This window comes from Colletotrichum destructivum, chromosome 1 (assembly GCF_034447905.1).
Source record: "Colletotrichum destructivum chromosome 1, complete sequence".
In the NCBI taxonomy this organism is placed as follows: Eukaryota; Fungi; Ascomycota; class Sordariomycetes; order Glomerellales; family Glomerellaceae; genus Colletotrichum; species Colletotrichum destructivum.
This window is the reverse complement of record NC_085896.1, coordinates 5,710,816-5,737,751: the sequence shown is the minus strand read 5'-3', so window position 1 is coordinate 5,737,751 and position 26,936 is coordinate 5,710,816. Positions and strand designations below refer to the sequence as shown.

Sequence of the window (26,936 nt, the reverse complement as noted above, 5' to 3'; positions counted from 1 at the left end):
CAGAAACGCCCCAAGCCTATTTGCACAGTACTCAATTAGCTCCATCTACCATAGTTTCGCTACACAGACGACGAGGAAGAACTCACCCGACGATGACATAGCATGCGCACATCAGGGCCCCCTTGAAGCGACTCATCCGCAACACACTACTTCCGTCGCTGAGGAAGAAGAAGATGACGAGGACGGCCGCGCCAACTAACGCGGTGGCCTCGAACAGGCTGAAACTGAGGGACAGTCCTCTCCTCATGATCCACGCCGCGATGATGGTCAGGGGCGCAACGCAGAGGGCGATCTGGACGGACGAGCCGACGGCGACGGCGACGGCAAGGTCGATCTTGTCCCTGTGGGCGACGGTGACGACGGTGACGAACTCGGCGACGTTGCCGACGACGGGGAGGATGATGAGGCCGATGAAGGACTCGGACAGGTGGCCCTGGTGCGTGACTTCGTCGATGGTGCCGACGAGAAACTCGGCGCACATGGACATCAGGGCCGAACTGATCATGAGCACCAGGATGGAGAGGGCCTTTTCGCCATTCGATCGACGGGGGGTTGCGCGTTCGATGTCGGGGTTGCCGAGGCTTGTTCCGCCGCTCCGCAAGATCCGCAGACCCGCCAGACCCGGCGGCCTCAGCAGGCTATGGCGGTCGGTGCTCACCGTTGAGTGGTCCCGGCTGCGGCGGCCTCGTGTGGAAGCGGTGACTGATCGAGACCGAGAAAGGGAGTGGTTGCGGGAGCACACCACGTCGTCACACGAGCTCGATCTGCTGCTACAGCTACTCAGCTTCTGGGCCTTACGACCTCGTCGCAAGGCCTCGGAAGTCTCGTCGTCGTCGTCAGAGGCGAGGTTGGAGGTCGAGGCGTCGATGTTCCCGAGCTCGATCTGGGCCAAGCCGTCGCCTGCCGTAGCTCGGTTCTGTCGCCGACTCTCTTCGTCCACGAAGCGGATGGTGCGGGATGAAAGAGCGGGAGGATCCAGCAAGATGGTCCGCTGGAATGCCGGAGGACATCGCTCGATGTCGGACATTGGGGGATCATACGAGCTCGGCGCGGTGTGTGCACTCAGCTCATGGACGAAATAGAGAACATAGATGAGGAGAACCACTATGGCTGATGCTCTGCTCATTCGCAGCATCGCGGAACTCGCCCCTTCGGCCCCGTCAAATGTGGAATTGAAGGCGGCCTTGCACCAGTGAGCTGAGCTTTCTTTCAAAAGTGTTGAGGCGGTTGGATCGTACTCACCGGTACCAGAAGCACGAAGACGGATACCAGCAGGAGGCAGCTGAGGAGCTGCGTCTCTACGACGTTCAGCACAGGATCTTCCTGTCTCAGGCCGTTGACGCAAAGAGCGGTGCCGAGGATCGGGAGCAAGTTGACGAGCATCGAGCCGAGGATCGAGGCCTGGACGACGTGGACCTGCTTGTGCTTGAGCGCAACGCTGGACTCGTCAGTACGCTTCTCCTAGTCCAAGCAACACGGTTTTGCATTCCTGAGAAGAACCTACATGCTTCGCGTCGAAAAGAAAAAGGAGTTAGCAAGCTCGGTCAAACACACGGAAGCGAGGGCATTCAAATCCAGGCGTAACCCACAACAGAATAAGCTCCACGAGGTTACCCAGCGTTATGTTCAGCAGCGCCCCGACCGTGTCGCCGGCGTCCTCGGCAATCATCTCGGTGGCGCCCGTGAGCAGCGACGACAGCGGCACGATGGCCACGCCGTTGGCCGCAAAGACGACGAGGGGCGGCTTGTCGGTCAGGAAGGCCCATAGGCCGATGGGGACGAAGAAGAGGAGGCCATTCAGCCAGGAGGAGAACATGGTCGCCTGGGAGGTGGCTCTCCGGGCCCATGATAATAGTGTATCGTGTTGCAGCAGCAGCAGCAGCAGCAGTGAAGGTCGAGGGTCAAGGATCGAGGCAGAAACAGAAGCAGAATCAGAAGCGGCGTCTGCGACGAGGGTAGTATGGTCGAGGCCGGCAGCGCCGGAGGAGCTCGGGTATCCTGTTCTGGTCCCGAGCATCCGAAGGGAGAAGAAGCATTGACACGACGCAAGGACTGCTTTATTGATTTATTTTACGTCTTAAGTCTGAACGCAGGATGCAAACGACATGAAACGGTCGTAAACTTGTGAAAGGTGAGCTTACTTTGCGTGTAAATGTGCAAGAAGTGACCTGAACCAGCCCCGATGGTGTGAAAGGGTGTGTCTTGGGCGTCCTCATCGTCGTCCTCTTGTTCGTTCTCCTTCGTCACTGTGATCTGATCATCGTCTCCACTTGCAAGCTCCGCGTAGTTTGCATGCTCCCTTTCCATGGATGACCATGGATGACCGTGCAATGGCGGGATCAGAGCTAGTTGAGTAATTAGAGTGACTTAGTGGATGAGTGAAGGACCAGGAGATCTGCGAGACGGATGGGCCTTTTATGAGAGGCATTTCCAGTCAGAGGCCGCCTTTCCTACGTGCAGCTTTCGTGTGCATCTTTACAACTTCCCAAAAAGGCCATGCATGCTGTTGGATACTTTTTCATGTAGTATCTTGCTAACGTCTGATGTATGTCTACGATGCGATGGTTTGCTTGGCGTGACTTGCATGGTGTTTGTTTGGTCTAAGCCGTTTTAGCCTTTGCGGAGGTGATTAATCAACAGTCTGCGATGATTGGCTGGAAGAGTGTTTTCCCTCTTTTTTCTTTTTTCTCTTCTTCTTTTTCTTGCTAGTTACTTCTCACTGATGATGAGTCTGCGTAAAGACTGACGAAGAGCAATAATAACAACATATTCTAGGTCAAGACTTGTTTTTTGTTGCAAGTCCCCTGCACCGGGTCCATGACCTTTATTTATCTCATTGAAATCGGTACAAATGAATCCCATACTGCATTATGGTGTCAAACAACCCAAGGCCCATCTTGCGGAGATGACGTTTGGCGGAGATTATGTGTGGCCTGGCGCATGCTGAATTCTAATCACGCTACGTCTATAACAGGAAATCGATGCAATTGAGATAACTTTAGACGGCGTATTTTGATTCAGTTGAGGTAGCGATCTTCACTCTCATCCCGGGCTGCAATTGGGCTTTACGACCACAGGTGGATCCTTAAAATAGAGGTTATAGTGTACCAGATGGCCTCAATCACATAAATAGTTATGTGATGCTTGCGTTAAGATCAGTTTCTTTCCCCCCCTCGGCATCAAGATTTCTTCCTACCGAATCTTTCGCTTCCTTTAACATCTACACCAACATCCTTGATCCTACGGCTTCGCCAGTGAGACCTAGGCAAGATGAAGGCTACTACCCTCCTTTCCATCATCGCTTCCGTTGCAGTCTGCTCTGCTGGCATTGCTCAATCTGTGCGTGCAATACTCTTGGGCCCCCTTTCTTCCTCAGCTCCGTCCAAATGCATGTAGCAACATTAACTTTTCAAAGCCGGGAGAATACTCGCTTTTCAAAGCACAAGCCGGGGATCCAAACTGCGTGACGGGAGGAGGTAAGTAGGATAGCGAGTACACGGTCGCTGTGGCCTTTGACAAGTGCCAAACTAATCCAAACTGACTTCTACAGGCTCTTGCAACTTCTTGGTTGATAGATGCTGCGCGGGAGGAGCATGCCTTGGTGGAGTGTGTTCAACTGATTAAGTCACAAGAGTCCAAACTGCAAAAATAGAACATGAGAAGCATTCCCTCCTTTCTGGGCCTGTGCAATCTTGCAATCTCGGTTTCGGATTCAGTAAGAAAGGGGATCCTGGCATCACCGCACTGCACTCATCCATCCTTACATAGTAGTATCGTCGAAAGAACCTCGTGAATAAGCGTCGGTCAGATTTCATACAGGGTTATAGGGGTAAGTAAAAGATTCCTGTTGAATGTCCACCCTCCATTACAGACCCATGACGCAGTCGATCACAATACATCTTCGATCCTATTCTTTTTGGTATCCAGCTCAGCTTAAAGTCAGCATCTAGTATGCCCACCATTCGCCTCAGTCACTGCCTGGCATCTCTGTCCCTTACCCTCTAGGAGCTGCCCACAATACTCCTCTGGAAGTGCGTCCTATGCCTCCTGAAACAATCCATGTAGCTTGACCTTTGTTGAATCAACTGGCCGTGGGAATCTGTTTCCTCGTCATGGCAACCTTTTTCGTGCAAATAGCTTTTGCCGTGCCAGCTCTGACTGCATTTGTAACGGTCTGGGTACGTTAGCCTGGGGCTGCCGTAGAGTCTAGCCATCAAGTCTATTCTTACTGACGATAAAGTCAACTTTAGACCACACGCGGTGCCTATTTTTAAATCTCTTACTCGTGATTCGAACACATGCTTAACGCTACGAAAACTGGAAGGTAAATGCCACTCTATCCCCTCAACCGCGTGAAGGCTACACTGCATGCAGGGTAGTAGCTGATAAAGGCAGGCTTACATAATTAGCCTTTAGTTTCTGAGGTCTCCAGCGTTCTTCAGGGCCTTTACAGCCTGAAGTTTTAAGTGGTCTTAGTGGCTTCGCTCAGCGCACTAGCCAATGAGTTGAGGTGCATGTCAAACTGGAGGGCACTAGGTACCCGTTCAAGATAGGATACAATGACCTGGCTTAGCTGGCTACCATGCAGCCGTGAGGAGGCCCCAGCAAGCGTTACCTCAAGGTAAGAAATGAGCGACGTAGAGGCCATGGGCATCCTGTAAAGTCTTGTAAAGACTTGATCAAGCAGCTAGAAGCAGCAGACGCACAAGAGACAACAACAAGATACGCCATCAACCCTTGTTTACTCAAGAACTCCTCCAATCTGACACACAGCACCACAGCGGCGTTGTCATACTGTTATGACAACCTACGATGCAAGACAACAAACATCCCACCTACGTCTTCCCCGACCACGTTCCGCCACGTCGGTGATTCGCTCATACTTAATTGACGCACAGAATCCGAGGACAGCTGTCATCGTTCCAGCCCCAGCAAGCATCCCGCGTCCCGCCGCCCCCCCCAAACTGGGGTAGACAAGCGGTGTGTCAGCGGCTGAGTCCAGAACCCCGCGCGAGCAGCAGGGGTTCACGCACCAATGGTAGAGCTCAAGAGCCAAGGGGCGTCAAGAGAGGCCAAGCAAGCTTGTACAAGCATTCATGACATCTCCGCCAGTCCAGCCAGAGGTGACGTCAACCCACTCTTTTCATGTCCGTCTGCCAAGGAACCCGCCGAACGAGAGAGACAGAGAGAGAGAGAGAGAGAGAGAGAGAGAGACAAACCACGAAAGACTCAAAGGGGTCTGGGCATCAAAACCGCGCACCTGGCCTGTCACTCTGCAGATATTGGGCCCCAACTTTACAGCGTTTCGCGAACTCCTCCCCCCTCCTCCCTCTGGGTCCTGACAGATCCACCCCTCTCTGCAGCAAACCGGCCCACTGTCGTGGCAACTGTAGTGATCCGATAATCAGTAGTTGTTATATCAACATCATCCCTTGAAACCTCTCTTGTCTCTCTGTCTTCTTCTCTTTCTCACTCTCTGCCGCTTACCTCTACCCATAACCCATAGTCCTCTCTTTCCCCCTCGACCACTACCACGAAAGGAAAGAAGAAGAAAAAACATCGATTCATCATGGCCGGACTCGTCGAAAGGCTGAAAGCCTCTGGAGGCACCGAATCTGCGGGTAAGAGAGGCCATCACCCCAGTAGTCAGAGGCAGGCAGGTTTAGACAAGACGGTAACTGACAGCGAGCAGGATTCCTCAACGATATTATCGAGCAGCTGTGGCCCAACATCAACGTCGCCGGGTGCAAGATGGTCAAGGACATCGTGGAGCCCATGTTCGCCACGATGCTCCCGGGCCCGCTGTCGTCCCTCAAGTTCGTCAAGCTCGATCTCGGCCACGTCCCCATGCGCGTCTCCGAGGTGGATGTCCACAAGGTCGACAACGGCGGCATCAAGCTCGACATGGACGTGACGTGGGAGGGCAAGAGCGACATTGAGCTCGATGGGAAGATGGTCCCCAAGCTGGTGCGTTTGAAGATGTCCAGGCACATGTGCTCACCTCTTTTTCCTGTGGTGAGATGAACACATGACTCGAGCTTTCGCTAACGTGTTTTTATCACACACAACAGGGAATAGAACATGTTCATCTGAAGGGCAGGCTCTCGATCCTTCTCGCCCCCTTGATCGACGCCATTCCCCTGGTATGACACCACCCACCACCCCCCCCCCCCCCCCCCCTTTCCCGGCAATCAACCGGACATCATCATCACATGCTAACTCACAGGTTTGCTAGATTGGCGCGGCACAGGTTGCCTTCATCAATCCCCCCGAGCTGAAGCTCGACTTCACCAACGCGGCCAACATCGCCGACTGGGCCCTCGTGGACAAGGCGGTGCGCAAGGTCATCATCAGCATCATCTCGTCCATGGCCGTCCTGCCCAACCGCTACCTCGTCAAGCTCGACAGCAACAACGACTACTTCAAGACCTACCTGCCGCACCTGGGCGCCCTGCGGCTCACCGTCGAGAGGGCCGTCGGCATCAGCGGGCCCAAGAAGAGCGGCGCCAAGCGGCTGCTGGCCAAGATCGTCAAGGACGTGCCCGACTGCTACTGCAAGGTGGTCGTCGGCGCCGAGGACGAGTGGCGCACGTCGACCAAGAAGAACGACACGGACCCGGAGTGGAACGAGACGCACGACTTCCTCGTCGCGGACCACGACCAGCGCATCTCCATCGACGTCCAGGACGACGACCTCGGCGGCGACGACGACATCGGCGTCGCGTCCACCACCGTCCGCGAGATCCTCCTCGGCGGTGGTTCGCAGCAGCTCGACCTCACGCACAAGGGCGAGCCCACCGACGCCAAGGTCGTCGTCCACGCGCGCTTCTTCAACTTCGTCGAGGACGCCGGCGCCATCACGGCGACGCGCAGCGAGAACCAGGACCAGATCGTCGGCCTCGCCACGGTGCTCGTCGCCAGCGCCCTCGGCCTCCAGGGCCAGCGCGACGAGCTGAACCCCAGCATCAAGGTCAGCTGGGGCGCCAAGGAGTTCCGCACGGCGGCCAAGTCGTACAGCCCGGGCACCGACATCTTCAACCCGTCCTTCGACCAGGCCTTCCGCATCCCCGTGACGGCCGACCTGCTGGCCAACCCGGCCGGCTTCCGGATCGCGCTGCTGAACAAGGCCGACGAGACGGGTGCCGTCGAGATACCCTTCGAGGACGTCCTGGCGGCGCCGGGCCTCGTCAAGGAGGAGAGCTTCGATGTGGGTTCTGGGGCGACGGTTAGGGCGAGCATCTCCCTCCGCGGGCTGCAGCCGGCTCACTGAGAACGACGTAGCCATGTTGGTGGTGGGTGTTTGTTGGGTTGGAGGTTACCATGTAACATTATACGATATATACGAATGAATGATACTGACAACTGTTTTGAGCGTTTCACTCTGGTACAATTGTGCTTCTACACTGGTTGTTCACGGCTGGTGCCATTGTGATGAGCCCGTAATTGTGGACGAAGACTTTCCTGTTGTGACATATCCCAACTTTGATATTCACGCAACTAAGTATATTGATCTTGATTCTCGTGTTTTTCAAAAGAAAACTGTTCGCTAACTACTTGTTCAATGAATAGTTGAGAACAACCACCATACGTATCTGGCTTGATCATCCGGTATTTAATTGGCTCAAATCGACATGCAGCACCAAGTCAGCCGGCCTTACTTGAGGCAATTTATTGCCCGCGGGATAAACTCCCCCCTCCTAATTGGTTGGATTGTCACTCTCTCCAACACTTCCATAATGTCTACCTGATCCTAGACGGGGCTCGTCAACAGCTGTGCAGATATAACCGACGGCCAGTCTCGCCGACATGGCTGATCAGCACCAGAACCAAAACCAAACCACCGCATTCCACTTGCAGTACTGGGCGCTGAGCCCCGACGACAAAGAGATCCGTCTCATCGAGGTCAATCCTCTCGACGTGCAAGACTTCAGTCGAGACTCGGATCATCAACCTGTGGTGCGCTGCCGCCTGAAGCGTGTCAGCCTCAACAACGGGCCCTGTTTCTACACGGCACTCTCGTACTGCTGGGGAGACCCTCACACAACGAAGCCCATCGTCATCGACGGCCAGGAGGTCCAGGTCACCACGAACCTCGAGTCGGCCTTGAGGCATCTCGCCGTCGAGCGATGGAGCGACGCTGACCTGAGCCGGTCCCTCTGGGTCGACGCCATCTGCATCGACCAGCAGAACGAGGCCGAGCGGGCGCAGCAGGTCGCCCTGATGAAGGACATCTTCCGCCACGCGCACCAGACGTTCCTGTGGCTCGGCCCGGCGACCGCGGACAGCGGCCTCGCCATGGACTCGCTGCGCAGGATGAGCCGGTCGACGGCCTCCATCGGCCAGCACTTCAACACGTGGTCCCGCTTCCCGTTCGCCAACGTCTCGTCCGGATCCGACCCGCTGCTGGTCTCCATCCGGGGCATCCTCGACGCCACCCTGGCCGAGCTGTGCGTCGACGACTTCGCCAGGCTCAAGGCCCTCAGCGCCCTCTTTGACCGGCCGTGGTTCCGCCGCGTCTGGGTCATCCAGGAGCGGGTGTTGTCCCTCCACTCGGTCGTCTGCTGCGGCCGGGAATGGATCGAGTGGGAATGGTTCCGCCAGGGGTTCTGGCTGCTCTGCGGCGTGAGGGACAACCTCAACATCGTCGGCAGCGGCACCGGCAGGCCCGACAGCGCGGCGCTGGCGGCGTTCCTCACGACGGCCTTGAACAGGGTCATCCCCGTGTCCTTTACCCGGCCCAACTCGTCCCTGCTCGTGCTCTTCTCGCTGCTGTCCGGCATGGCGGCCAAGGCCCAGCTGCAGGCCTCGGACCGCCGCGACTACGTGTTTGCCATCCTGAGCCTGATCGACCTGAGCCGGAGCCCGCTGATCGTGGCGGATTACACCAAAGACTGGGCGGCGGTCCGGATCGAAGTTGCCAAGGCGTGCCTGATCTACTACGGTCCAGGTTTCCTGTCCTTTGCTGGTCTAGGTCAGGGTGTACTAACAGAAAATTTGCCTTCTCTCGGGGGGCAGATCATGCCGTCTTGGGCGCCGGACTGGTCATCGGCGAATCTTCCTCAGCTCCTAAGCATCCCCTCCATGTTCGTTGTCCGTGGCCAAAACAGACAACGAGCCTACTCAACGCTGCCTGGACTCGCCCAGAATCTCCCACTGGCGTTTTCCGCCGACGGCCGACTGTCGCTGGACGCGTTCCACCTGGACGACGTTGCGAGACTCGGGAACCTGTTCCCCGAGGCGGACGACTTCGCAGACGACACGGCGCGCGTCACCGCTCTCTATCTCTGGCTCCAGGACCTCGAGGCCACGCTGCTGCCGCGCGCCAACCAGGTCTATCGGGGGGCCGAGGCGGTGAAGGGCGCCCTTTGGAGGACCCCCGTCGCGGACCGCGCGTTCGCGTATAACTGGGAGACGGAGAGGGCGTCTGACGAGACGTTTTCGGCGTACCGGGCGCTGAGGGCGGGTGACGTCGGGGAGGGCGTCAAGTATGCCAACATTGCCAGCATCAAGCTCCTTCGCAGACGTCCATTCTTGTGTTCCGTTGGGTTTCTTGGGCTAGGGCCCGTCGGGATGTCGGTTGGTGACTCTGTATGGGCTGTTCCCGGTGCCGACGTTCCTATGGTGTTTCGTCCTGGTGGCGATGGTAGGTTCTCGGTCGTGGGTGAAGCATATGTCCACGGCATCATGGATGGTGAGCTGCTGCAACTGTTGCCGATGATGGAACTCCAAAAAGTCGACCTGATATAAGCGTAGATGATATCTCCACCGCTGTGATATGAGGGTTCCAGAATGATGATTTTCCCGAGTTATCATGTTGGGAATTATTACCGGGAGACTATAGAATATAGAATATTGTCTCAGCATGGATACAGCAAAGGGGCAAGACTAGATCGAGACCTTCGTGCCATTGAAGGACTGGATGCTGCCATCAAAAACTCGGCTTCCTCGGGTTATTATCGAATTCCTGTTGGGACTATCACAGACAAGTAACTTATCTTATTGACCTATTGACCTTGCGAGTTTCGGGTCACAACAGATACCGCGTATATGCGCAAAGAGTAAATATGAGAGTATCTATTATCCAGTAAAGCACATGCTGTTTGTTGCCCTTTTCATTGAACCCGGTTCAGCAAGCGCGTAATTGATGGCCTGACTTGGAGCACCGCGTTTCTCCATCCCCCGCGCTGAGTGAAAGTCTTTTCATCAACAGCTAACCCCTTAGAGACGCGAATTGCACCTTGCATAAGTAAAAGATGGACTTCTCAAGTGGGTGATCAATGCAAGACAGGTTCTGGAAACAAGACGAGATGCAAATCGAGTTCGAGCAAAGAACCCCGATGTGCCGCCATCTCCACGGCAAAGCACCTCTCCATGCACGCAGGGTATTAGACGGCCTGACACTCACTCATGTACCCCAGTGGAGACCAGTGAGATTGCACCAGTTGTCGGATCAGCAAAGCGTCGGGCCAGTTGGGACCGACGTGTCTCTCCTCCTCCTCCTCCTCCTCCTCCTCCCCCAGCGAATCATCGTCATTTCATCCCGCCGCGGGAATGCCCCTCCATCGATCATGCATCTTGAGAGCCGATCAACACATGGTCGTGAGGCGGGGTTTTGAACAGCAGCTCCGGGGAGGAAGAAATACTTGATAGAAAAGCAGTCTCAACTAATACTACGATGGCCCCAAAAGACACAACTTGTCGTCGCCGAAGCAAAGACCGACCATGACAGCAGCATCCCCCCACCTCGACTTCGACGAGTCCATCAAGGGCGCCTTGCCTGCCGACTTCATCTGGGGCTTCGCCACGGCCGCCGCCCAGGTCGAGGGCGCCTGGGACAAGGACGGCCGCGGCGAGTCCATCTGGGACCGGTTCGCGCACACGCCGGACAAGGTCAAGGACGGTAGCACGGGGGACGACGCCGTGCGGTCCTACGACCTCTACAAGACGGACGTCGCCCTCATGAAGCGCTACGGCGTCACGGGCTACCGCTTCTCGCTGTCGTGGTCGCGCATCATCCCGCTCGGCGGCGCCGACGACCCGGTCAACGAGGCCGGCCTCGCTTACTACGACCGCCTCATCGACGAGCTTCTCGCCAACGGCATCACGCCCTACGTCACCCTCTTCCACTGGGACACGCCCCAGGCCCTCGAGGATCGCTACGGCGGCATGCTCGACAAGGACCGCTACACGCCCGACTTTGTCCGCTACGCCCGCGTCTGCTTCGAGCGCTTCGGCGATCGCGTCAAGGACTGGATCACGTACAACGAGCCGGGCGTCTACACCCTCGCCGGCTACGCCGCGGGCGTCCACGCGCCAGCCCGCTCGAGCTTCCGCGAGCTCAACGCCGAGGGCGACTCGTCGACGGAGCCCTTTATTGTCGCCCACACGGAGCTCGTCTCGCACGCCCACGCCGCCGCCCTGTACAAGCGCGAGTTCCAGCCGTCGCAGAAGGGCCGCGTCATGATCACGCTGCACGGCAACTGGTCCGAGCCGTGGGACGAGGCCGACCCACGCGACGTCGAGGCCGCCGAGCGCGCGCGCGAGTTCGAGATCGCCTGGTTCGCCGACCCGCTGTACAAGACGGGCGACTACCCGGCCTCGATGCGCGCCCAGCTCGGCGACCGGCTGCCGCGCTTCACGCCCGAGGAGAGCCGGCTCGTGCTGGGGAGCTCCGAGGCCTACGGCATGAACTCGTACTCGGCCTTTTACGTGCGCCACCGCGACGGGCCGCCGGACATCAACGACCACAAGGGCAACATCGAGCAGTCGGACGAGAACAGGCAGGGCGTGCCGCGCGGCCCCGCGAGCGACACGTACTGGCTGCGCACGACGCCCTGGGGGTGGGCGAAGCTGCTGCGCTGGATCTGGAACCGGTACGGCGTGCCCATCTACATCACGGAGAACGGCACGACGGCGCAGGGCGAGCACGGGTGGAGGCCCCGGGGCCCCGACGACGTGCTCGAGGACCCCTTCCGTGTCGACTTCTTCAAGAGCTACCTCACCGAGGTGGCCAAGGCCTCGCAGGAGGGCGTCGTCATCAAGTCGTACTTTGGCTGGACCTTCACCGACAACTGGGAGTGGGCGGCCGGCTACTCGGACCGCTTCGGCGCCACGTGGATCGACTTTGAGAGTCCGGAGAAGACGCGGTACCCCAAGCGGTCGGCGCTCTTTCTGGGGGATTTTTTCAAGCACTTGATCCGCGAGTAGGCAAACCACAGTTATAGGATGTAGGTAACTACTTAGCTGTAAGCCAGATAGCTGGTTAGATGTAGGAAATCAGTACATTTAATCGACCACCATGTATATGTGGAAAGTGTGTGTGCATACATGGTTTAAGCAAAACAAAAACCCGTTGCTTATAAGACAAAGAGAGAGAGAGAAGCTTGATTGATTACGATTACTTATTGCTATCGTGTAAATAAGCCACACAAAAAAAGCAAAAGATTTATCATCTGCCTCGAGGGCGAATCGAACGCCCGATCTTCTCATTACGTAGCAGATACGAGTGAGACGCTTTACCACTGAGCCACCAAGGCCTCTCAGATGCTTGCTAATTGCGGTGATTCTATAGCTCATGATGCTCCGGAGTGTTGCTCAGGGGTTCTGGATACATACGTCGTCGTATTGCACAATCATTTGGTAGGAAATGGGTGCGCCACTTCTGGGATGTCATGGTTGACGGGGATGGCTTCAGTACTGGAGACGCAGTGGTATGTATACACAAAGACAAAGCGACAGAGGCCCAAGCTCCTTGCTGGTGGTGAAATTAGGGAACTTCAGACGGAGGGAGAGGCACCTTGAATAAGCTTGATCACCTGGGTTGTCTCGTTCAGTTACAAGAGGATATGCTACTGAATCATTTTGACCAGTCTCATTGCACAGTAGAGTTTTGTGCCCATCACTTACAAAGGCGTCGGCATCGGAAAAAATACCCGTTAAATCATAATCTGCTCTGCGAGGAACACCCTGATTGCTTGCTACCATATTCTCACCACAACCCCACCCCCAAATTTCCAAGCTTTACTCGCTTGTCCACTCACTTCCTGGCCTCGGTCACCTTGACCCAGAAGTTGTCCTGCATAAACAGGTTAAAGTTGACGCTGTGCCACGGCTTCGCCGGGTCCATGATCTGGAAGTCAAAGTTACGAAGCAGCTTACCCGACGCATCAGCACACCGTGTCCCCCCCAGACTCCTCCAACAGGACCAGAGAAAGGGAGACTCACCTCGACGTAGATCTTGTTCAGCTCCAGGAACGCCACGTTCTTCCCGGCGCAGCCCCACCGCCCGTGCCCGAACGCAAGCTCCGTTGTCTTCAGCATCCGGTCCCGCGCCGCCGCGTCCGCCTCGATCCACCGCTCGGGCCGGAAGAGATCCGCGTCACGGCCGAAGACGTCTGCCCGCCGCAGGGTGCCCCAGACGTTCTGCGCGATGCGTGTGCCGCCCGGGATGAACCGCCCGTCGATGGTGTCGCCTTCAGGGGGAACCTCTTTGGCGCAGAGGCCGGTGAATGGCGCGTTCATGCGGAGGCCTTCGTAGATGACGGCCTGTTCGCAAAATGAGGTGAGAATCGTCATACATGTATGTAATCCTGTAAAGCAGCACGGCCTCGATGGTACGAAACATACCTGAAGGTAGGGCAGCTTCTTGCCCTCCTCATGGGTGATGGGCGACGAGATGCGGCCCTCATCGATGGCGGTGTTGATCTCCTTCTTCAGTGTGTGATACGTGTGCGGAGACGTCATCGTGTACAGCATCGTCGTACGGATCGCCGTGGCCGTCGTGTCCGAGCCGGCGATGATCTGGAACAGAACTTCCGTCTCGCACTCCCCCTGGCTGACTCCGTGGCGGACGAAGGCGCCCTGTCATTTCTCAGCTTTTGCTCGGACAGTCTTTCGAAGACTGGGGAAAACCTCATACCAGCATATCACGCTCTTCCTTAGCATCCGGTCCGAACCGCTTGGCGACAACCTTTTTGGCGACTCTGTCTTCCTGTCAGTATTATGAACCCCTTCGACCCTTGACATATACACCAGTACAGACCCCATCAACTTGCCGAGCCCGTTCTTGTCCGTGTGTTTCGGCCCAAACGCGCCGAGCACGTACTTTGAGAAGACGATGCTCTGGATGTACGGCACCTCGCCGCAGAGCTGCAGGTACGGGACCACCGCCTCCGTCGTGCCGATGTAGTCGTACACGTCCGAGTCGGTCGCCAGGAACCCGAATTCCTTGCCGTACGCGACCCTCGTGATGGCGTCCAGCGTGAAGAACTGCACCACCTTCCCCAAGTCCATCGGCCGCACGGCGTCCCCGGTAGTGATGTACTTCCGCCGGATGAGGCTGACGGCGTTGGCGACCTGCGAGTCGACGCCGGCCTCGAGCTCCGTGTTTTCCCGGCCGGCGTAGCCACCCGCGCACTTCGCCTTGAGGCGGTCGTGCGCGTCGACATCGCGTAGGCTGAACATGCTGTCCTCGTGCGGGTTCAGCTTGGTCGATTTATACCACGACGACCGGCTGTACGTCGAGCGCGCCGCGTTCATGCGGCGGATGACGTCCGGGTCGTCCGTGACGAGGTCGTTGGGTCCGATGCGCACGAGGGGGCCGTGCCGCCGGTTCAGCTTGGTGAAGTGCTCGGCCGGGCGGCCGGAACGCGCGTTGGATATGAGCCAGAAGTAGGAGAACTTGCCGACGAGGGGACCGGGGAAATCTCGGAGGGGGCGCCATGCGATGGCTGAAGAGACGAGGTAGTAGATGACAAAGGCAACGGCGAGAAGAAGCAGTGCTGCGCCGGCGTCGAGGCCCAAGCCAAAGTTGAAAAGAGCCATGCTGCTCTGCTCTGCTCTGCTCTGCTCTGACTGGTTTGGTTACACAGGAAGCGTAGGTGGGAGCCCAAGATAGCAGAATGCAGAATGCTCGCTCGACTTCCAGGATGTAAATGGGAGCTCACTCCTTTTTGTGAATTGTCAAGACGTATATCATTACCTTTCACGACGTCCCCCCACTCTACCTGGCAGCCATCAAGCTTGCCACTCAGCTTACATCGAATGCCCCGAATGACGATGGCCCGCCCGGTGTTACATCGCCCCAGACAGCTTCAAGCGTCTATAGGATGACTGCTGGCGCTCCCATGTCGATAAGCTGGGGGTACTGATTGCTAGTGGCTTGGTGGGCCGGGCCGTGGCCATCGGTCCTCGGTATGCCGACGACTAGACTCATTCAAAAGTATCTGCATAGCGAAGAAACCTGAAGGTTGCTTCTCAGGGCTCAAAAGCATTCTCATTACATCTAAAGCATCTAAAGTGCCCTGTCGACGAACCTGGTGGCTCCAATCACAGCTCCGAGGTCGTATGTGGGCGGCATGGCGTCAAGTGATGTGAGTAATCCGCGACACGGGCACCTATAAGACATGCCGGTGGCTGGGCAATAGGCTACAAAATGTAGGAGAACTGGAGAAGACAAGAGGTGACCGACGTTTGCGACAGAGACATCGCTGCTGCGGCGTTATAGTGAGCATGTGGTATGTGGTGTAACACGGCCTTCTTGGCGTAAGCACTTGGCTTTCGCAACTTCCACGGCGGGTCATATTGCTGCATTTAGGTGAGGGACAATCAACAATGTGAGATGATGTCCTTTGTAAAGCGAGCGTGGATATGGATGGGGGGGCTAAAGTGATGTGACTGCTCAATAAAATGGGTGTACATCGCCTGGCGGCCCCATATAGGGTCCATAAAACAGGCAAATGGAGGAGTAATGCAACCAATCTCATTGGCCAAGATGGAGAGGTAGACGATTGAGAGAATACGAGGCGGATTTCTTCTTCAAGACAAATGCTAGAGAGGGGAAGATAGACGCAAGGCGTGCCGAGAAATAGATCGTCAAAGAGCCCTAGGGAAACGGGCAAGAAGTCAAGCCAGGAGAATAGCTTCAACACCAGGCATGAATGGTATGAGAGTAAATCAGACGACTAGTCCTCGGAATTCCTGGGTGTGGCCTCCCTTTCTCGATCGAGAGAACCCAAAGCATGCAAATGTCCTGCAAATGTCCTCGGCAAAAGCCGAGCTCCCCTCTCTTCAGTCCCTAATAAAACAAGTTGCCTAGTCGTGTAGTCGGTCTGGCCACAGAGGAGCTGGGCCATGAGAGAATAGTCAAGTTGATGGTACACTGTCGTCTACAAGTATTATACATCCATGTCCGCTCCCGTTATGTTACGGGGCGAGACTCGATCTGACCAAAGACAAAAAGATCCTTTTAGGCTCACGGCGCCTTGGTGCGCAGCTGGACCCCGTGCCACTGCTTCAACATGTCGCCCAGCACGGCGTTGACCATGCGCTGCTGCTTCAGCATGTTGGCGCCCTTGAACTTGGTCGAGGTGATGTCAATGGCGTACATGGAGCCGCAGCCGCCAGAGACGTCCTGCACGACGAGCTCTGAGGGCGCGAACTCGGCCACCAGTTTGTCCCATATCGTCGACTCGGCGGCATCGAGGTGGTCAGGCTTTTCGATGGATGGTGTTGATGGAGACGTCTCTGCCGAGTAGGACCGCTTCGGGGCCGTCTGGGCGATGTGGAGTGAAGGACGGTATGCGAAGACGGAAGACGGGCTTGATCGGGGAGCAGTGGCATGTTGAGAGGAGTAGTTTCTGGTCGCGATCGGGAGGCTCGCGGCGGAAGCTCTGGCGATGGTGTTCGAGGCCGGTGTGGCTACCGCGATTGCGCGGCGGCACGACCTGCAGAGCATGATGGAGGTTTCGGGGGGGGGCGGTCTACTGGGAGAGATTTGATTCTTGGCAATTCTAGGAGATCGATCTACGTTGTCGTGGCTTGTTGTGGAGAAAGTCAAATGTTCAAGATAAGGTGGCAGCAGGTGTTGGTGTGTTTTGGCCGAGAAGCTTCATCTCCAAATTTCTCTGGAAGCTCTCGGCTCGGTTGACGTCAGCAGCCGGGGGAAGCTTACCGGTAATTAGCCGGGGAAACTTATGTAAGCAGTACTTGGTGCACGGTGTCTCACTCATCACCCATCACCCATCACTCACTCATGTTCAGTTAAGCCAGTCTCACTAAGGATGAACGTTGTTCGTTCAGCCATTACTGCCGGGTTCAACGAACATCAATACTCTGACTGCTATCACCCGTTCTTGAACAACTAAGATTATGTTTTTTACAGCCTCAGAGATCATTCAATATTCAATCCGTGGTGGAGTCAAGGGACTTGGCCTTACACCGACTCCGGCCGCCCCCTCAACACCACGCCTTCATCGCCAACTCCCGCTCCCCAGATTCACATGCATGAGGCCCCGCCACTCCAGGTCACTCTGGACGCCGGATAAACATCCTTTTCCATCGTACACTAGCCTCTATGTCTCTCGTCATATCCCCTCGCCCGGCATTCACCCCTAGTTCGAGAGCGCCGGCCGCCGGATATCTTGGCAATCAACAGCGGTCCCCCGCATCCCCCCCGCATTCTTCTCCAATGATTTCCTCCGTGTCGTACAAGCTGACCTAGTCAGGCACTAACTAGATGGAATCTAAAGAGTGACGAGGGCCTCTTGCGGTTCTCCCAAATTCCTCCAATCAGGGACCCTGCCGGCAATGCTTTTCCAGCGGTACGGCGACGAAACCCGTTCGGAGTGATGTGATGGCGGCGGGCAATGCTACGCTGAAGAGCGTATAAATGCCCGTACATGAGGGTGAGGATGAACTGGCCGTCTGGAATTGGATCGAGCAAGACGTTCGTTCTACTCTGGTCTCACCTCGCCCTTCCTTCTCGCTCTCATGACTCGGTTGTGCTATTTGCTCTCGGCGGCGTTGGCCTGTCTTGGCATCGTTGCAGCTCAGGAACCGACGGCCCAGGTCCTCAACGGCACGTACCGCGGTCGTCACCTGTCTGAATGGGACCAAGATGCCTTTCTCGGTGTGCCTTTCGCCCAGCCTCCCGTCGGTCAGTTGAGATACCGGTGGCCCAAGAGCCTCAACTCTTCCTTCGACGGCGTGCGGGATGCAACTGAGCAAGGGTACAGCTGTATGCAGTTCAGGGGAAACTTCAACATGTCCGAGGACTGCTTGACTCTGAATGTTGTCCGTCCAGCTGGCAAGTTTGATAAACCGCTGCCCGTTCTTGTTTGGATCTTCGGCGGTGGTCTATACACCGGCTCTATCGTAAGCTCAGCCTCGCTTCCAACTGCCCCCCTCTCTCTTCCATTGACTGCTTGTGACTGACTTGAGACGTTATCAAAGGCCGATCCGCAGTACAACCTCTCGGGCATCGTCAAAGTCAGCCAAGACATGGGTCAGCCCATCATCAGCGTGGCCATGAACTACCGTCTCAACATGTACGGGTTCCTGCAGACCCAGCAGATCCTCGCCGAGGGGTCGAGCAACGCCGGCCTGCTCGACCAGCGGCTGGCCCTCCGGTGGATCCAGGAGAACATCGCGGCCTTTGGCGGAGACCCGGACCGCGTGACCATCTGGGGCGAGAGCGCGGGGGCGCAGAGCATCGCCTACCACCTCTTCAGCTACGACGGCCGCGACGACGGGCTCTACCGCGCCGCCATCCTCGAGAGCGGCGGCCCGACGGGCGCCCAGGTCCAGAACCTGGCCTACTACAACGCGCCCGTCGAGAACCTGACGCGCACCGTCGGCTGCTGGACCGCCAAGGACCAGCTGGCCTGCCTCCGCGGCCTCAGCCAGGCGGACCTCTTCGCCGGCAACCCGAGCCAGGTCTGGAACCCGCTGATCGACGGGGACTTTTTGACGGGCTACCCGAGCCAGCTGATCCGCGACGGCAAGTTCGTCAGGGTGCCGCTGCTCACCGGTGCCAACAGCGACGAGGGCATCAACTTCAACCCGAGCAGCCCGCGGCCCAACACCGAGGCCGACCTCTTCAACGGCTTCAGCTACTGGCGCTCCTACGCACTCTCGCCGCCGACCATCCGCCGCCTCTTCGAGTTGTACCCGGACGACCCCTGCACCCAGCCGCCGGTGTCCATCACCAACTGCTCCGTCTACCCGGACAAGGGCCTGCAGTGGCGGCGCGGCGCCTCCATCGGCGGCGACCTCGTCATGATCTCGGGCCGGCGCAAGATGTGCGAGCTCTACGCGCGGCCGGACGTCGCCCAGCCCGTCTACAGCTACCGCTTCGACCAGCTCCTCTGGAACCGGACGGAGATCGAGGGCGTGCGGCACTTTGACAACGTCGCCTTCAGCTTCCAGAACATCTCGGGCCTGCTGGGGCCGTCGCCGCAGTACGACGACCACGCGCGCCTCGCCCGGGCCATCGGCCAGGCCTACGTCCGGTTCGTCTACGAGCTGGACCCCAACTCGCAAGTCGGCGGCGGTGGCGGCGGCGGCGGTGGCGGTGGCGGCAACGGCACGCTTTACACGAATGGCACGGGGCTGTTGCCGTACTGGCCCGAGTACGACGTGACTGCGCCCAAGAACATGGTCCTGAAGGCGTCCAAGAGCTTCATCGAGGACGACACCTGGCGGAAGGAGGGGATAGACTTCATCAACACATACGAGGTGGCGAGGGAGCTTCTTGCATGATGGATAGACTGACTAGAATGAGTGACTGGATGGGGTGGAGGGAAAGGAGAATGGGACCTCCCCCCCTTTTGTCCAATGATCGTCCCACCCATAGAGGCAGATAAACTACATAGAGAAGAATCTGAACAGCGAACATGTCTGAATAAGCATGGTACTCGCCTTATCCTGCACGCCATCTCGCCCAGTGGAGCCCTTCTCGACCCCGTGAGCTTGCCATTTTGGCCAAGACGACAGGGCAAGCAAGCAAGCAAGCAAGCAAGCAAGCAAAAGCCTTGGTCCTGTCATGCGACGCGGCAAACCAACACTGCCCAGCCGCCCATCGACGCCCCCCCCCCCTCCCGAGCCGGGCTGTGACGGTGACATCCGCGTGTAGTGTATGTAAGGCACGGCCCCGGTCTGCCCGGAAAGCTGGGTTTTGGCCGTCGATAGTGAGTATTGGCATGCACTCAAGGGGGTTGTGTTTTTGTCGATGCTGGTTGAGACGATGCCGAAACTGGCACCTTGGCATGACCAGGACTCGAGCGCCTAGTGCCGCCGGCACATGCGATGACGGGTGTCGGTGAGCATTTTCTCGTACTTAGATTTCGTCGTCGTTGTCGTCGTCGGGTGCTGGTATGAGGCGAGACCTGCCGTGGGGTGTAAGACGAGAGGCAGGTAAACCTGTGGCTTAGTTCACAACGCCGAGCAAATGATTCTCACGTCCTTTTTCACACGGGGCTGTCACCAACTCAGATCGCTCGAGTTGGTGGGTTGTGTGCGAGAGACATCACAGAACAGGTTCATATGGCAGGCGGATAGATAATCACTCAGGGCGCAAAGCACTCCCAATCTTAACCGACTTCTGTCCAGAAACGCACCCATCGTATTGTATTGGTTCTCTCGCAAAGAGTCGCCGGCTCGTTGTTGGATAGAGTTTCGGGGCTCACTAAGGTTAAATGCCTTTGCCTTTAGGTTGCCTTTTAGAGGGGTGTTAGCCAGATTTCCAAGACCATTTCTTGTAGGATGGAACGCTAATTCGATTCGGCTTTCAAATGAGAGGAGAGTCCCGAGTCGACCGACTACCCCCGGCTCGACAAGAGTCAGCGGTACTATATCTGTAATCTATAGCTGGCCAGGGCGGAGATACCATTTCATGAGCAGTGGATAGCGCTTGTTTGCGCCACCCATCATCATCATTGCTCCCCCCTGGCGGGAGTTCATCTAACACGCAACTGAATCGTGCAGTTGTTCTTCCCTTAAACTTTACAAAGCCGAGGGAGATGAAGCGCATTCCAAAAGTCCTTCAACCCTCTCTTCTGCCCGACCCCAATCCGGACGGGAATACGAGGCCGAAGCTTCCCGTGGGAACGGAGCCGTTCCGAGCTTCCCAGATCGCCCTAGCACCGTCGAGTCTCCCGAGCCCCTTTCGGCTAGAGGCACAAGGAGGGGCGACTTTCGTATCGACATTAGGCGGTGGTCCAGGCGTATCAACATTAGGCCATATTCCCTGTCCCAGGGCGCAACCTGCACAAGCAAGAGAGTTGAGCAACTGGGGAACAGCGGTCACAGTATGTGAAGCATGCTCGTAGGTGAAGCCAGACTCGTAAGGTGAGGCCCGTATTTCGCATACGTAATGAGGAACCCAAAGCCATTGAATGCATCGTGCATTCAAAGAGACTGCAGCTTGAACAAACTGACAGGATATGCATGCCCAGCGTTGCTTCACACAAACGCGCCCTCATCTCGCGCCTCTTTGCGTCCGGATCCAAGGCCGGGGTTGGCCACCCGCCGCGTTATCGACTATTCGGCAGGTGAAATCACAGCAAGACTCATGTGAACGACGAGGGGAGTTGTGGGCCATGGACGACAGGTCCAGATCCATCTCTCCAGTCTCTCCAGTTTCTTCCGGGTTTCCTCGCCACCTCTGAGGCCCCCAACTCTTCGGCACCCTTGTCCCACTCACTCTGGTTCTCGCTCTTATGCGGGGACGTGGTAGTACAGAGGAGTGAGTATCCATACAGAGGGGGGAGGAGATCTAGCGATAGCAGCTTGCAAAAGGCCCTCATCCTCTATTCTCCTGCCCGAACCGAACGAACCGGGCCCCTCCCCGGCCGCGCTCATCTAAGTCCGTCAGGCTCTGGGCACTCTGCCGACTCGCCTCCGGGCCAAAGACTGCTGCTCTACACATCCCGAGTCCCCCTCACTTCCTTCATTGGGTACTAGTGGGATGCCATCGACAAACAAACACCCAAACACTGACGTGCCAGGAACACCATCCGACACCATCGGGCGAACCCACCATACGCGGCCGGGATGTCCCTCCCCGCGTGGATGCTGCCGTGGTATCCGTATAGAAACCATGCATGCCCTGAGCGCGCACACTGCAGACTGCAGCTCCACAGCACACGAGTTGCGATTCAGGAACACCAAACAGCGCGCCGCGATGCCCTGCCACAGCGGTTTAGGGTTTGCCTTGGCCCTCTTGGCTTTTGGCGGGAGGCGTTGCATCGGAGGGATATGGACATGCTCGTAGGGACTGAAATATGCCCCAAGAAGAGCGAGATTTATCAAAGCATGGAAGACAACAACTACCAGCATGCAACCGGCCACGAAAGTTGATGCTAGTGTTTCTCCCTCCCCGGGGTCCTGATAGGAGGATAGGAGCAGAACCCTCCCCCCTCGTCCAGCAATCTCATCCTCTTCCGCCCGGGCCACTGAGGTTTGAATAAACCAGAGACACAAACACACCCCGCAGCATGTTTGCCTCCACAGCGTCGCGATATCGAGCCGTCACCGATGGAACTCGAGCCATCCCAATGTCCTTTTGCCTTCTGCAACTGCAGATGGACCCCGGTTGCGTTGCGCGCCGCTAATGTCGAACCAAGTCACGAACCAAAAACCCTCTCAACACCCCCGCCTCTACCTCCACCCTCTTCTATCAACCAGACAGACCTCAACGGGCAGACTTCCGCCCTCTGCCAATCGCTCTTCAACGATAGTCAACGATAACTCAACGACAAGAGCAGCGAGCCGGCCCCTCGGCTCGCCACCAAACCAACCAAGACGCGGGAACGAACCAGTGTGTGTGCCCCTGATGCAGAAGATTGATGCAGAAGAGAGCCGAGGCCACATCCCAGTCATCGACCAGGGACCGTTGAGTAGGCCCTTGATCCATTCATGACTGGGCAGCTTGACCAACGACAGACGGAGGGTCTTACCCAGATAGGAAGGCCATCTGCTCCCCATGACAAGGGCCGTTCGAAGTTGAGCTCTCCCCTCCCTCCCCCTAAATATGCAACCCATCGACGAGCCTCATTAAGGAAGCTCACAACACTGGGCCAATATGTTGATCGTCGAGATGCCCTGGTTTTCCTCCGCCATGTCGCACTCCTTGCGAGGGCAACGTATCGCTCCCTGCAATCTCCTATTTCCTGGGACCCGTTCGCTTGCGCAGTTGCATCTCATGGGCGGCCATGATCTCACCCATCCATCCATCCCCTGGTCGCTCGACAACCATCCCGGACGCTATCGCGTGCCCACCGATGGAGCATGCTCGCATTTCCTGTTCACTCACTCTATCCGACCTGGCCAAGGGAGGGGGAGGATGGGGGGGGGGGGCGTCGTCTATGAACTCCGGGCGAGCGACCCCCGCCGTGGGTAGCTAGGAAGCTGGGCTGGCCCGTGGCGCGAAATCATCTTGATGGAATTATAAAAGTTGAACCCCCCGGCGCGCCTGTTCTCATGAGATGCCTTTTACCACGCCAGCTCCGGTATCCCACAGGTCATCCGTCAGCCAAACACAATGGTCAGAAGCAGTCTTTTGCTGCCGCTCCTTGCGGCGGCATCCGCCATCCAGGCCAAGGTCCACTCCCCAAAGACCGTCGCTGGTGCCTTCATCGTCGAGTTGGAGGACGGTCAGGTACGTCGTCACCACACCCTCCCCCCCCCCCCCCCCCTCCCCCACACCTTTGTGGACAAACTGGCGAGGCAGAACAAAGTAGAGTGCTGACCGTTCCTGTAACAGGATGCGTCCGACTTTTACGCCGAGGCCGAGGCCGACGCCACCACGCGCATGAAGCTCGACTACTCTCTCTTCAAGGGCGCCTCCATCCAGTTCAAGAACCTCGACACGGCCGACGCCAAGGCGGCCAAGCTCGCCGGCCTCCCCTCGGTCAAGAACATCTGGCCCGTCCGCACCTACCGCATCCCCGAGCCCGAGGTCGTCTGGACCGGCAAGCAGGGCCGTGACTACGTGGACCTGAAGAAGCGCCAGCTCGGCAACGACACCTTCTCGTCCCACGTCCAGACCCAGGTCGACAAGCTGCACCGCGACGGCGTCACCGGCAAGGGCATCAAGGTCGCCGTCATCGACACGGGCATCGACTACCTCCACCCGGCCCTCGGCGGCTGCTTCGGCCCGGACTGCCTCGTCAGCTACGGCACTGACTTTGTCGGCGACGCCTATGATGGCTTCAACGAGCACTTCCCCGACCCGGACCCCATGGACTGTGGCGGTCACGGCACCCACGTTGCCGGCATCATCGCCGCCCAGTCCAATCCCTTTAGGTTCCTTGGAACCGCCCCGGGTGTCACCCTGGGTGCCTACAAGGTACGTGCTTCATACACAGATATATAGAGTCATTCCCTACGCGGTCTGTTTTTATTGGTTTGTTATCATGAAGCTCCGTGCATGCGGGAAGCCTTTTGCCACCAAGCCCGCTTCAGGGTCCGGTGTAACAAACTCCGGCGCCCGGCGACGAGCCCCACTATTCCCGAAGCCGTCTGCGGCAATCCCGGATGGCCGTGACAAATTGCCGTACTGTTTTCTGTATCATTCACTTACACGCTCTTTTTCTTCTCTTCCCACAGGTCTTCGGCTGCGATGGTCAGGTCAGCAACGATATCCTGATCGCTGCCTACAACCGCGCGTACGAGGACGGCAGCAACATCATCACCGCCTCGATCGGTGGCCCCTCGGGCTGGACCGACGAGCCCTGGGCCGCCACCGTCTCGAGGATCGTCGAGGCCGGCGTCCCCTGCACCGTCTCGGCCGGTAACTCGGGCGACCAGGGCATCTTCTTCGCCTCCACCGCCGCCAGCGGCAGGTACGTCACCGCCATCGCCTCCTTCGACAACGCCATCACCCCGGCCGTCCTCATCGAGAACACCTTCACCATCGACGGCGGCGCCCCCCGCAAGTTCTCCTACACCCCCGGCGAGCCCGACAACTGGGCCGGCGTCGAGCTTCCCCTCTGGACCCCGAGCACCGACCCCACCTCCACCGTCGCCCTCGGCTGCGACCCTTACCCGGCCGACACGCCCGACCTGAGCGGCAAGATCGTCCTCGTCCGGAGAGGAACCTGCACCTTCGTCGCCAAGGCCCAGAACGCCGCTGCCGCCGGTGCCAAGTACCTCATGCTCTATAACAACGCCCCCGGCGCCAGCTCCGTCACCGTCACCAGCGTTCCCGAGATCCTCGCCATCGGCATGACCTCGCCCTCCCAGGGTGCCGTCTGGCTCGAGGCCCTCGCCGCCGGCTCCGAGGTCGTCCTCCAGATGACCGACCCCGCCGAGGCCGAGCAGATCCTCACCGAGACCCCCAACACCGCCACCGGCGGTTCCGTCTCCAGTTTCAGCTCCTGGGGCCCCAACTGGGACGCCCACCAGAAGCCCCAGTTCGGCGCCATCGGAGGCAACGTCCTCTCCCTGTACCCCAGAGCCCTCGGCTCCTACGCCGTCCTCTCCGGAACCTCCATGTCCTGCCCCCAGGCCGCCGGTATCGTGGCTCTCATCGCCGAGGTCCGCAAGACCCTGGACCCTGCCACCATCGAGAACCTGCTCTCCGCCCACGCGAACCCCGTCAAGTTCAACTACGGCACCGGGCCCGACGAGCTCCTGGCCCCCGTCTCCCAGCAGGGCGCCGGCCTCGTCCAGGCCTACGACGCCGCATACGCCACCACCCTCCTCAGCGTCTCCAGCCTCTCGTTCAACGACACGGACAACTTCATCCCCGAGCTGAACTTCACCATCAAGAACACGGGCTCGGCGGCCGTCTCGTACGACCTGAGCAACGTCGGCGCCGCTACCGCGTACACCTTCGCCGCCGCCGGTGACCTGTTCCCGGCCCCCTTCCCCAACGACCTGTCGGCCGAGTACGCCTCCGTCGCCCTGAGCGAGAGCAAGGTCTCCGTCCCCGCCGGCGGCGAGGCCACCATCCTCGTGACCCCGACCCCTCCGGCCCTCGACGCCGGCCGCCTGCCCGTCTGGTCCGGCTACATCGCCCTCAACGGCTCCGACGGCTCCAGCCTCTCCCTGCCGTACGTCGGCATCGCCGGCAGCCTCCACAGCCACGTCACGCTCGACCAGGCCCTCATGACCACCTCGACCAGCGCAAAGGACGAGGAGTACGAGCCCGTCCCCAGCAACCACACCTACATCCTGCCGGCCCCGGGCACCGCCAACGAGACCAAGGCCGTCATCCCGGCACTCGCCATCAACATGGCCTTCGGCTCCCCCTTCGTCCGCGCCGACCTCGTGCCCCTGACCACCTGCCCCCCCAACTCCACCAAGGAGGTCTGGGGCATCCAGACCGTCGGCCAGCCCCGGTCTTTCCCGTCCCTGTACGTCTCCCGCGGAGTCCTCTCCGTCAACTGGGACGGCCAGATGGACGACGGCAGCTACGCGCCCGCCGGCAAGTACAAGTTCGCCATCAAGTCCCTGCGCGTCTTCGGCGACGCGTCCAAGCTTGAGGAGTACGACACCACCGAGACGGAGCCTTTCCGGATCGTCTACGGAGCTGCCAACGCGACGGCCCCTGCGAGACACTAAGAGCAGGCGTGTGTGTGTGTGTGTATTCCGTTGATACGATAGCGTTGCATGTCCCTACGACATTTCTCTTCTTGTAATTAGCTTCATAACTCAGAAATAATGTCTGAATATCCATTTGAACAAAATAATTGTTTTGGTTTTCCTCGGCTGCTGTGCCAATGCTGTGCGATGATGGCCGGATGAATCTTTGCTTGTACTTAAAAGTTAAACTCAATATATTCGCTCCAAGCCTAAGCTTTCAGTCGAGTGTGTTTGTGACCTGAGTTGAAGTGCCGAGACTATGATAAACCCGGTTGGATTCTGCTGTAACGTTCCGTCTGCCGGCTCCCCGACAATCAAGAGGACAACAATGTAATTGCTAAGTTCATAGCTGTCACTTCAGAGAGATCAATTACGCTTATGAGATGCCTCTTGTCATCAATATCACGGTAGTTACCAAGAGTTCAACGCCCAACAAAGCCACAGGGCCTGCCTACTACATTTTCTTCTCTATCTATCTTAGCACAGGCAGTCTCAAAAGACTGTCTTCCCAAGAAAACCCCCATTGAAGGACACACGATAGGTTTGGTGTGTGATGGCACTGATCTCGC

The 26,936-nt window shown here is 57.8% G+C and overlaps 9 protein-coding genes across 9 annotated transcripts; 6 read left to right on the top strand and 3 right to left on the bottom strand.

The window, feature by feature from the left end:
• Nucleotides 1–82: 82 nt before the first annotated feature.
• On the bottom strand, nucleotides 83–2,307 carry CDEST_01736 (Putative calcium/proton exchanger, sodium/calcium exchanger membrane region; the record flags this gene model as incomplete). The annotated part of the gene is made up of 4 exons (XM_062917895.1): nucleotides 83–1,183; nucleotides 1,243–1,438; nucleotides 1,590–2,052; nucleotides 2,142–2,307. 4 exons carry the CDS (start codon nucleotides 2,305–2,307, stop codon nucleotides 83–85), a joined length of 1,926 nt encoding a protein of 641 aa, XP_062773946.1.
• A 963-nt stretch (nucleotides 2,308–3,270) lies between these two features.
• On the top strand, nucleotides 3,271–3,624 carry CDEST_01735 (uncharacterized protein; the record flags this gene model as incomplete). Its single annotated transcript, XM_062917894.1, has 3 exons — nucleotides 3,271–3,339; nucleotides 3,416–3,476; nucleotides 3,551–3,624. 3 exons carry the CDS (start codon nucleotides 3,271–3,273, stop codon nucleotides 3,622–3,624), a joined length of 204 nt encoding a protein of 67 aa, XP_062773945.1.
• A 1,620-nt stretch (nucleotides 3,625–5,244) lies between these two features.
• On the top strand, nucleotides 5,245–7,363 carry CDEST_01734 (Putative C2 domain, synaptotagmin-like mitochondrial-lipid-binding domain, C2 domain superfamily). The gene is made up of 4 exons (XM_062917893.1): nucleotides 5,245–5,621; nucleotides 5,693–5,967; nucleotides 6,072–6,143; nucleotides 6,236–7,363. The coding sequence occupies exons 1-4, from the start codon at nucleotides 5,570–5,572 to the stop codon at nucleotides 7,268–7,270; spliced, it is 1,434 nt and encodes a 477-aa protein (XP_062773944.1). The 5' UTR covers nucleotides 5,245–5,569; the 3' UTR covers nucleotides 7,271–7,363.
• A 443-nt stretch (nucleotides 7,364–7,806) lies between these two features.
• CDEST_01733 (Putative heterokaryon incompatibility) lies at nucleotides 7,807–10,049 on the top strand (the record flags this gene model as incomplete). Its single annotated transcript, XM_062917892.1, has 1 exon — nucleotides 7,807–10,049. The coding sequence occupies one exon, from the start codon at nucleotides 7,807–7,809 to the stop codon at nucleotides 9,745–9,747; it is 1,941 nt and encodes a 646-aa protein (XP_062773943.1). The 3' UTR covers nucleotides 9,748–10,049.
• Nucleotides 10,050–10,689: 640 nt separating this feature from the next.
• On the top strand, nucleotides 10,690–12,297 carry CDEST_01732 (Putative glycoside hydrolase family 1, glycoside hydrolase superfamily). The gene has a single exon (XM_062917891.1). The coding sequence runs from the start codon at nucleotides 10,723–10,725 to the stop codon at nucleotides 12,205–12,207; it is 1,485 nt and encodes a 494-aa protein (XP_062773942.1). The 5' UTR covers nucleotides 10,690–10,722; the 3' UTR covers nucleotides 12,208–12,297.
• A 619-nt stretch (nucleotides 12,298–12,916) lies between these two features.
• Nucleotides 12,917–15,596, bottom strand: CDEST_01731 (Putative cytochrome P450). Its single transcript, XM_062917890.1, has 5 exons — nucleotides 14,042–15,596; nucleotides 13,919–13,982; nucleotides 13,627–13,860; nucleotides 13,225–13,545; nucleotides 12,917–13,153 (listed from the first exon to the last, which is right to left on the bottom strand). The coding sequence occupies exons 1-5, from the start codon at nucleotides 14,821–14,823 to the stop codon at nucleotides 13,037–13,039; spliced, it is 1,518 nt and encodes a 505-aa protein (XP_062773941.1). The 5' UTR covers nucleotides 14,824–15,596; the 3' UTR covers nucleotides 12,917–13,036.
• A 207-nt stretch (nucleotides 15,597–15,803) lies between these two features.
• On the bottom strand, nucleotides 15,804–16,873 carry CDEST_01730 (Putative BolA protein). Its single transcript, XM_062917889.1, has one exon. The coding sequence runs from the start codon at nucleotides 16,733–16,735 to the stop codon at nucleotides 16,253–16,255; it is 483 nt and encodes a 160-aa protein (XP_062773940.1). The 5' UTR covers nucleotides 16,736–16,873; the 3' UTR covers nucleotides 15,804–16,252.
• A 168-nt stretch (nucleotides 16,874–17,041) lies between these two features.
• Nucleotides 17,042–19,684, top strand: CDEST_01729 (Putative carboxylesterase, type B, carboxylesterase type B, carboxylesterase type B, active). The gene is made up of 2 exons (XM_062917888.1): nucleotides 17,042–18,153; nucleotides 18,232–19,684. Exons 1-2 carry the CDS (start codon nucleotides 17,770–17,772, stop codon nucleotides 19,537–19,539), a joined length of 1,692 nt encoding a protein of 563 aa, XP_062773939.1. The 5' UTR covers nucleotides 17,042–17,769; the 3' UTR covers nucleotides 19,540–19,684.
• A 3,580-nt stretch (nucleotides 19,685–23,264) lies between these two features.
• Nucleotides 23,265–26,463, top strand: CDEST_01728 (Putative peptidase S8/S53 domain, PA domain, Fn3-like domain, peptidase S8, subtilisin, His-active). The gene is made up of 3 exons (XM_062917887.1): nucleotides 23,265–23,437; nucleotides 23,543–24,127; nucleotides 24,388–26,463. Exons 1-3 carry the CDS (start codon nucleotides 23,321–23,323, stop codon nucleotides 26,344–26,346), a joined length of 2,661 nt encoding a protein of 886 aa, XP_062773938.1. The 5' UTR covers nucleotides 23,265–23,320; the 3' UTR covers nucleotides 26,347–26,463.
• The last annotated feature ends 473 nt before the right edge of the window (nucleotides 26,464–26,936 follow it).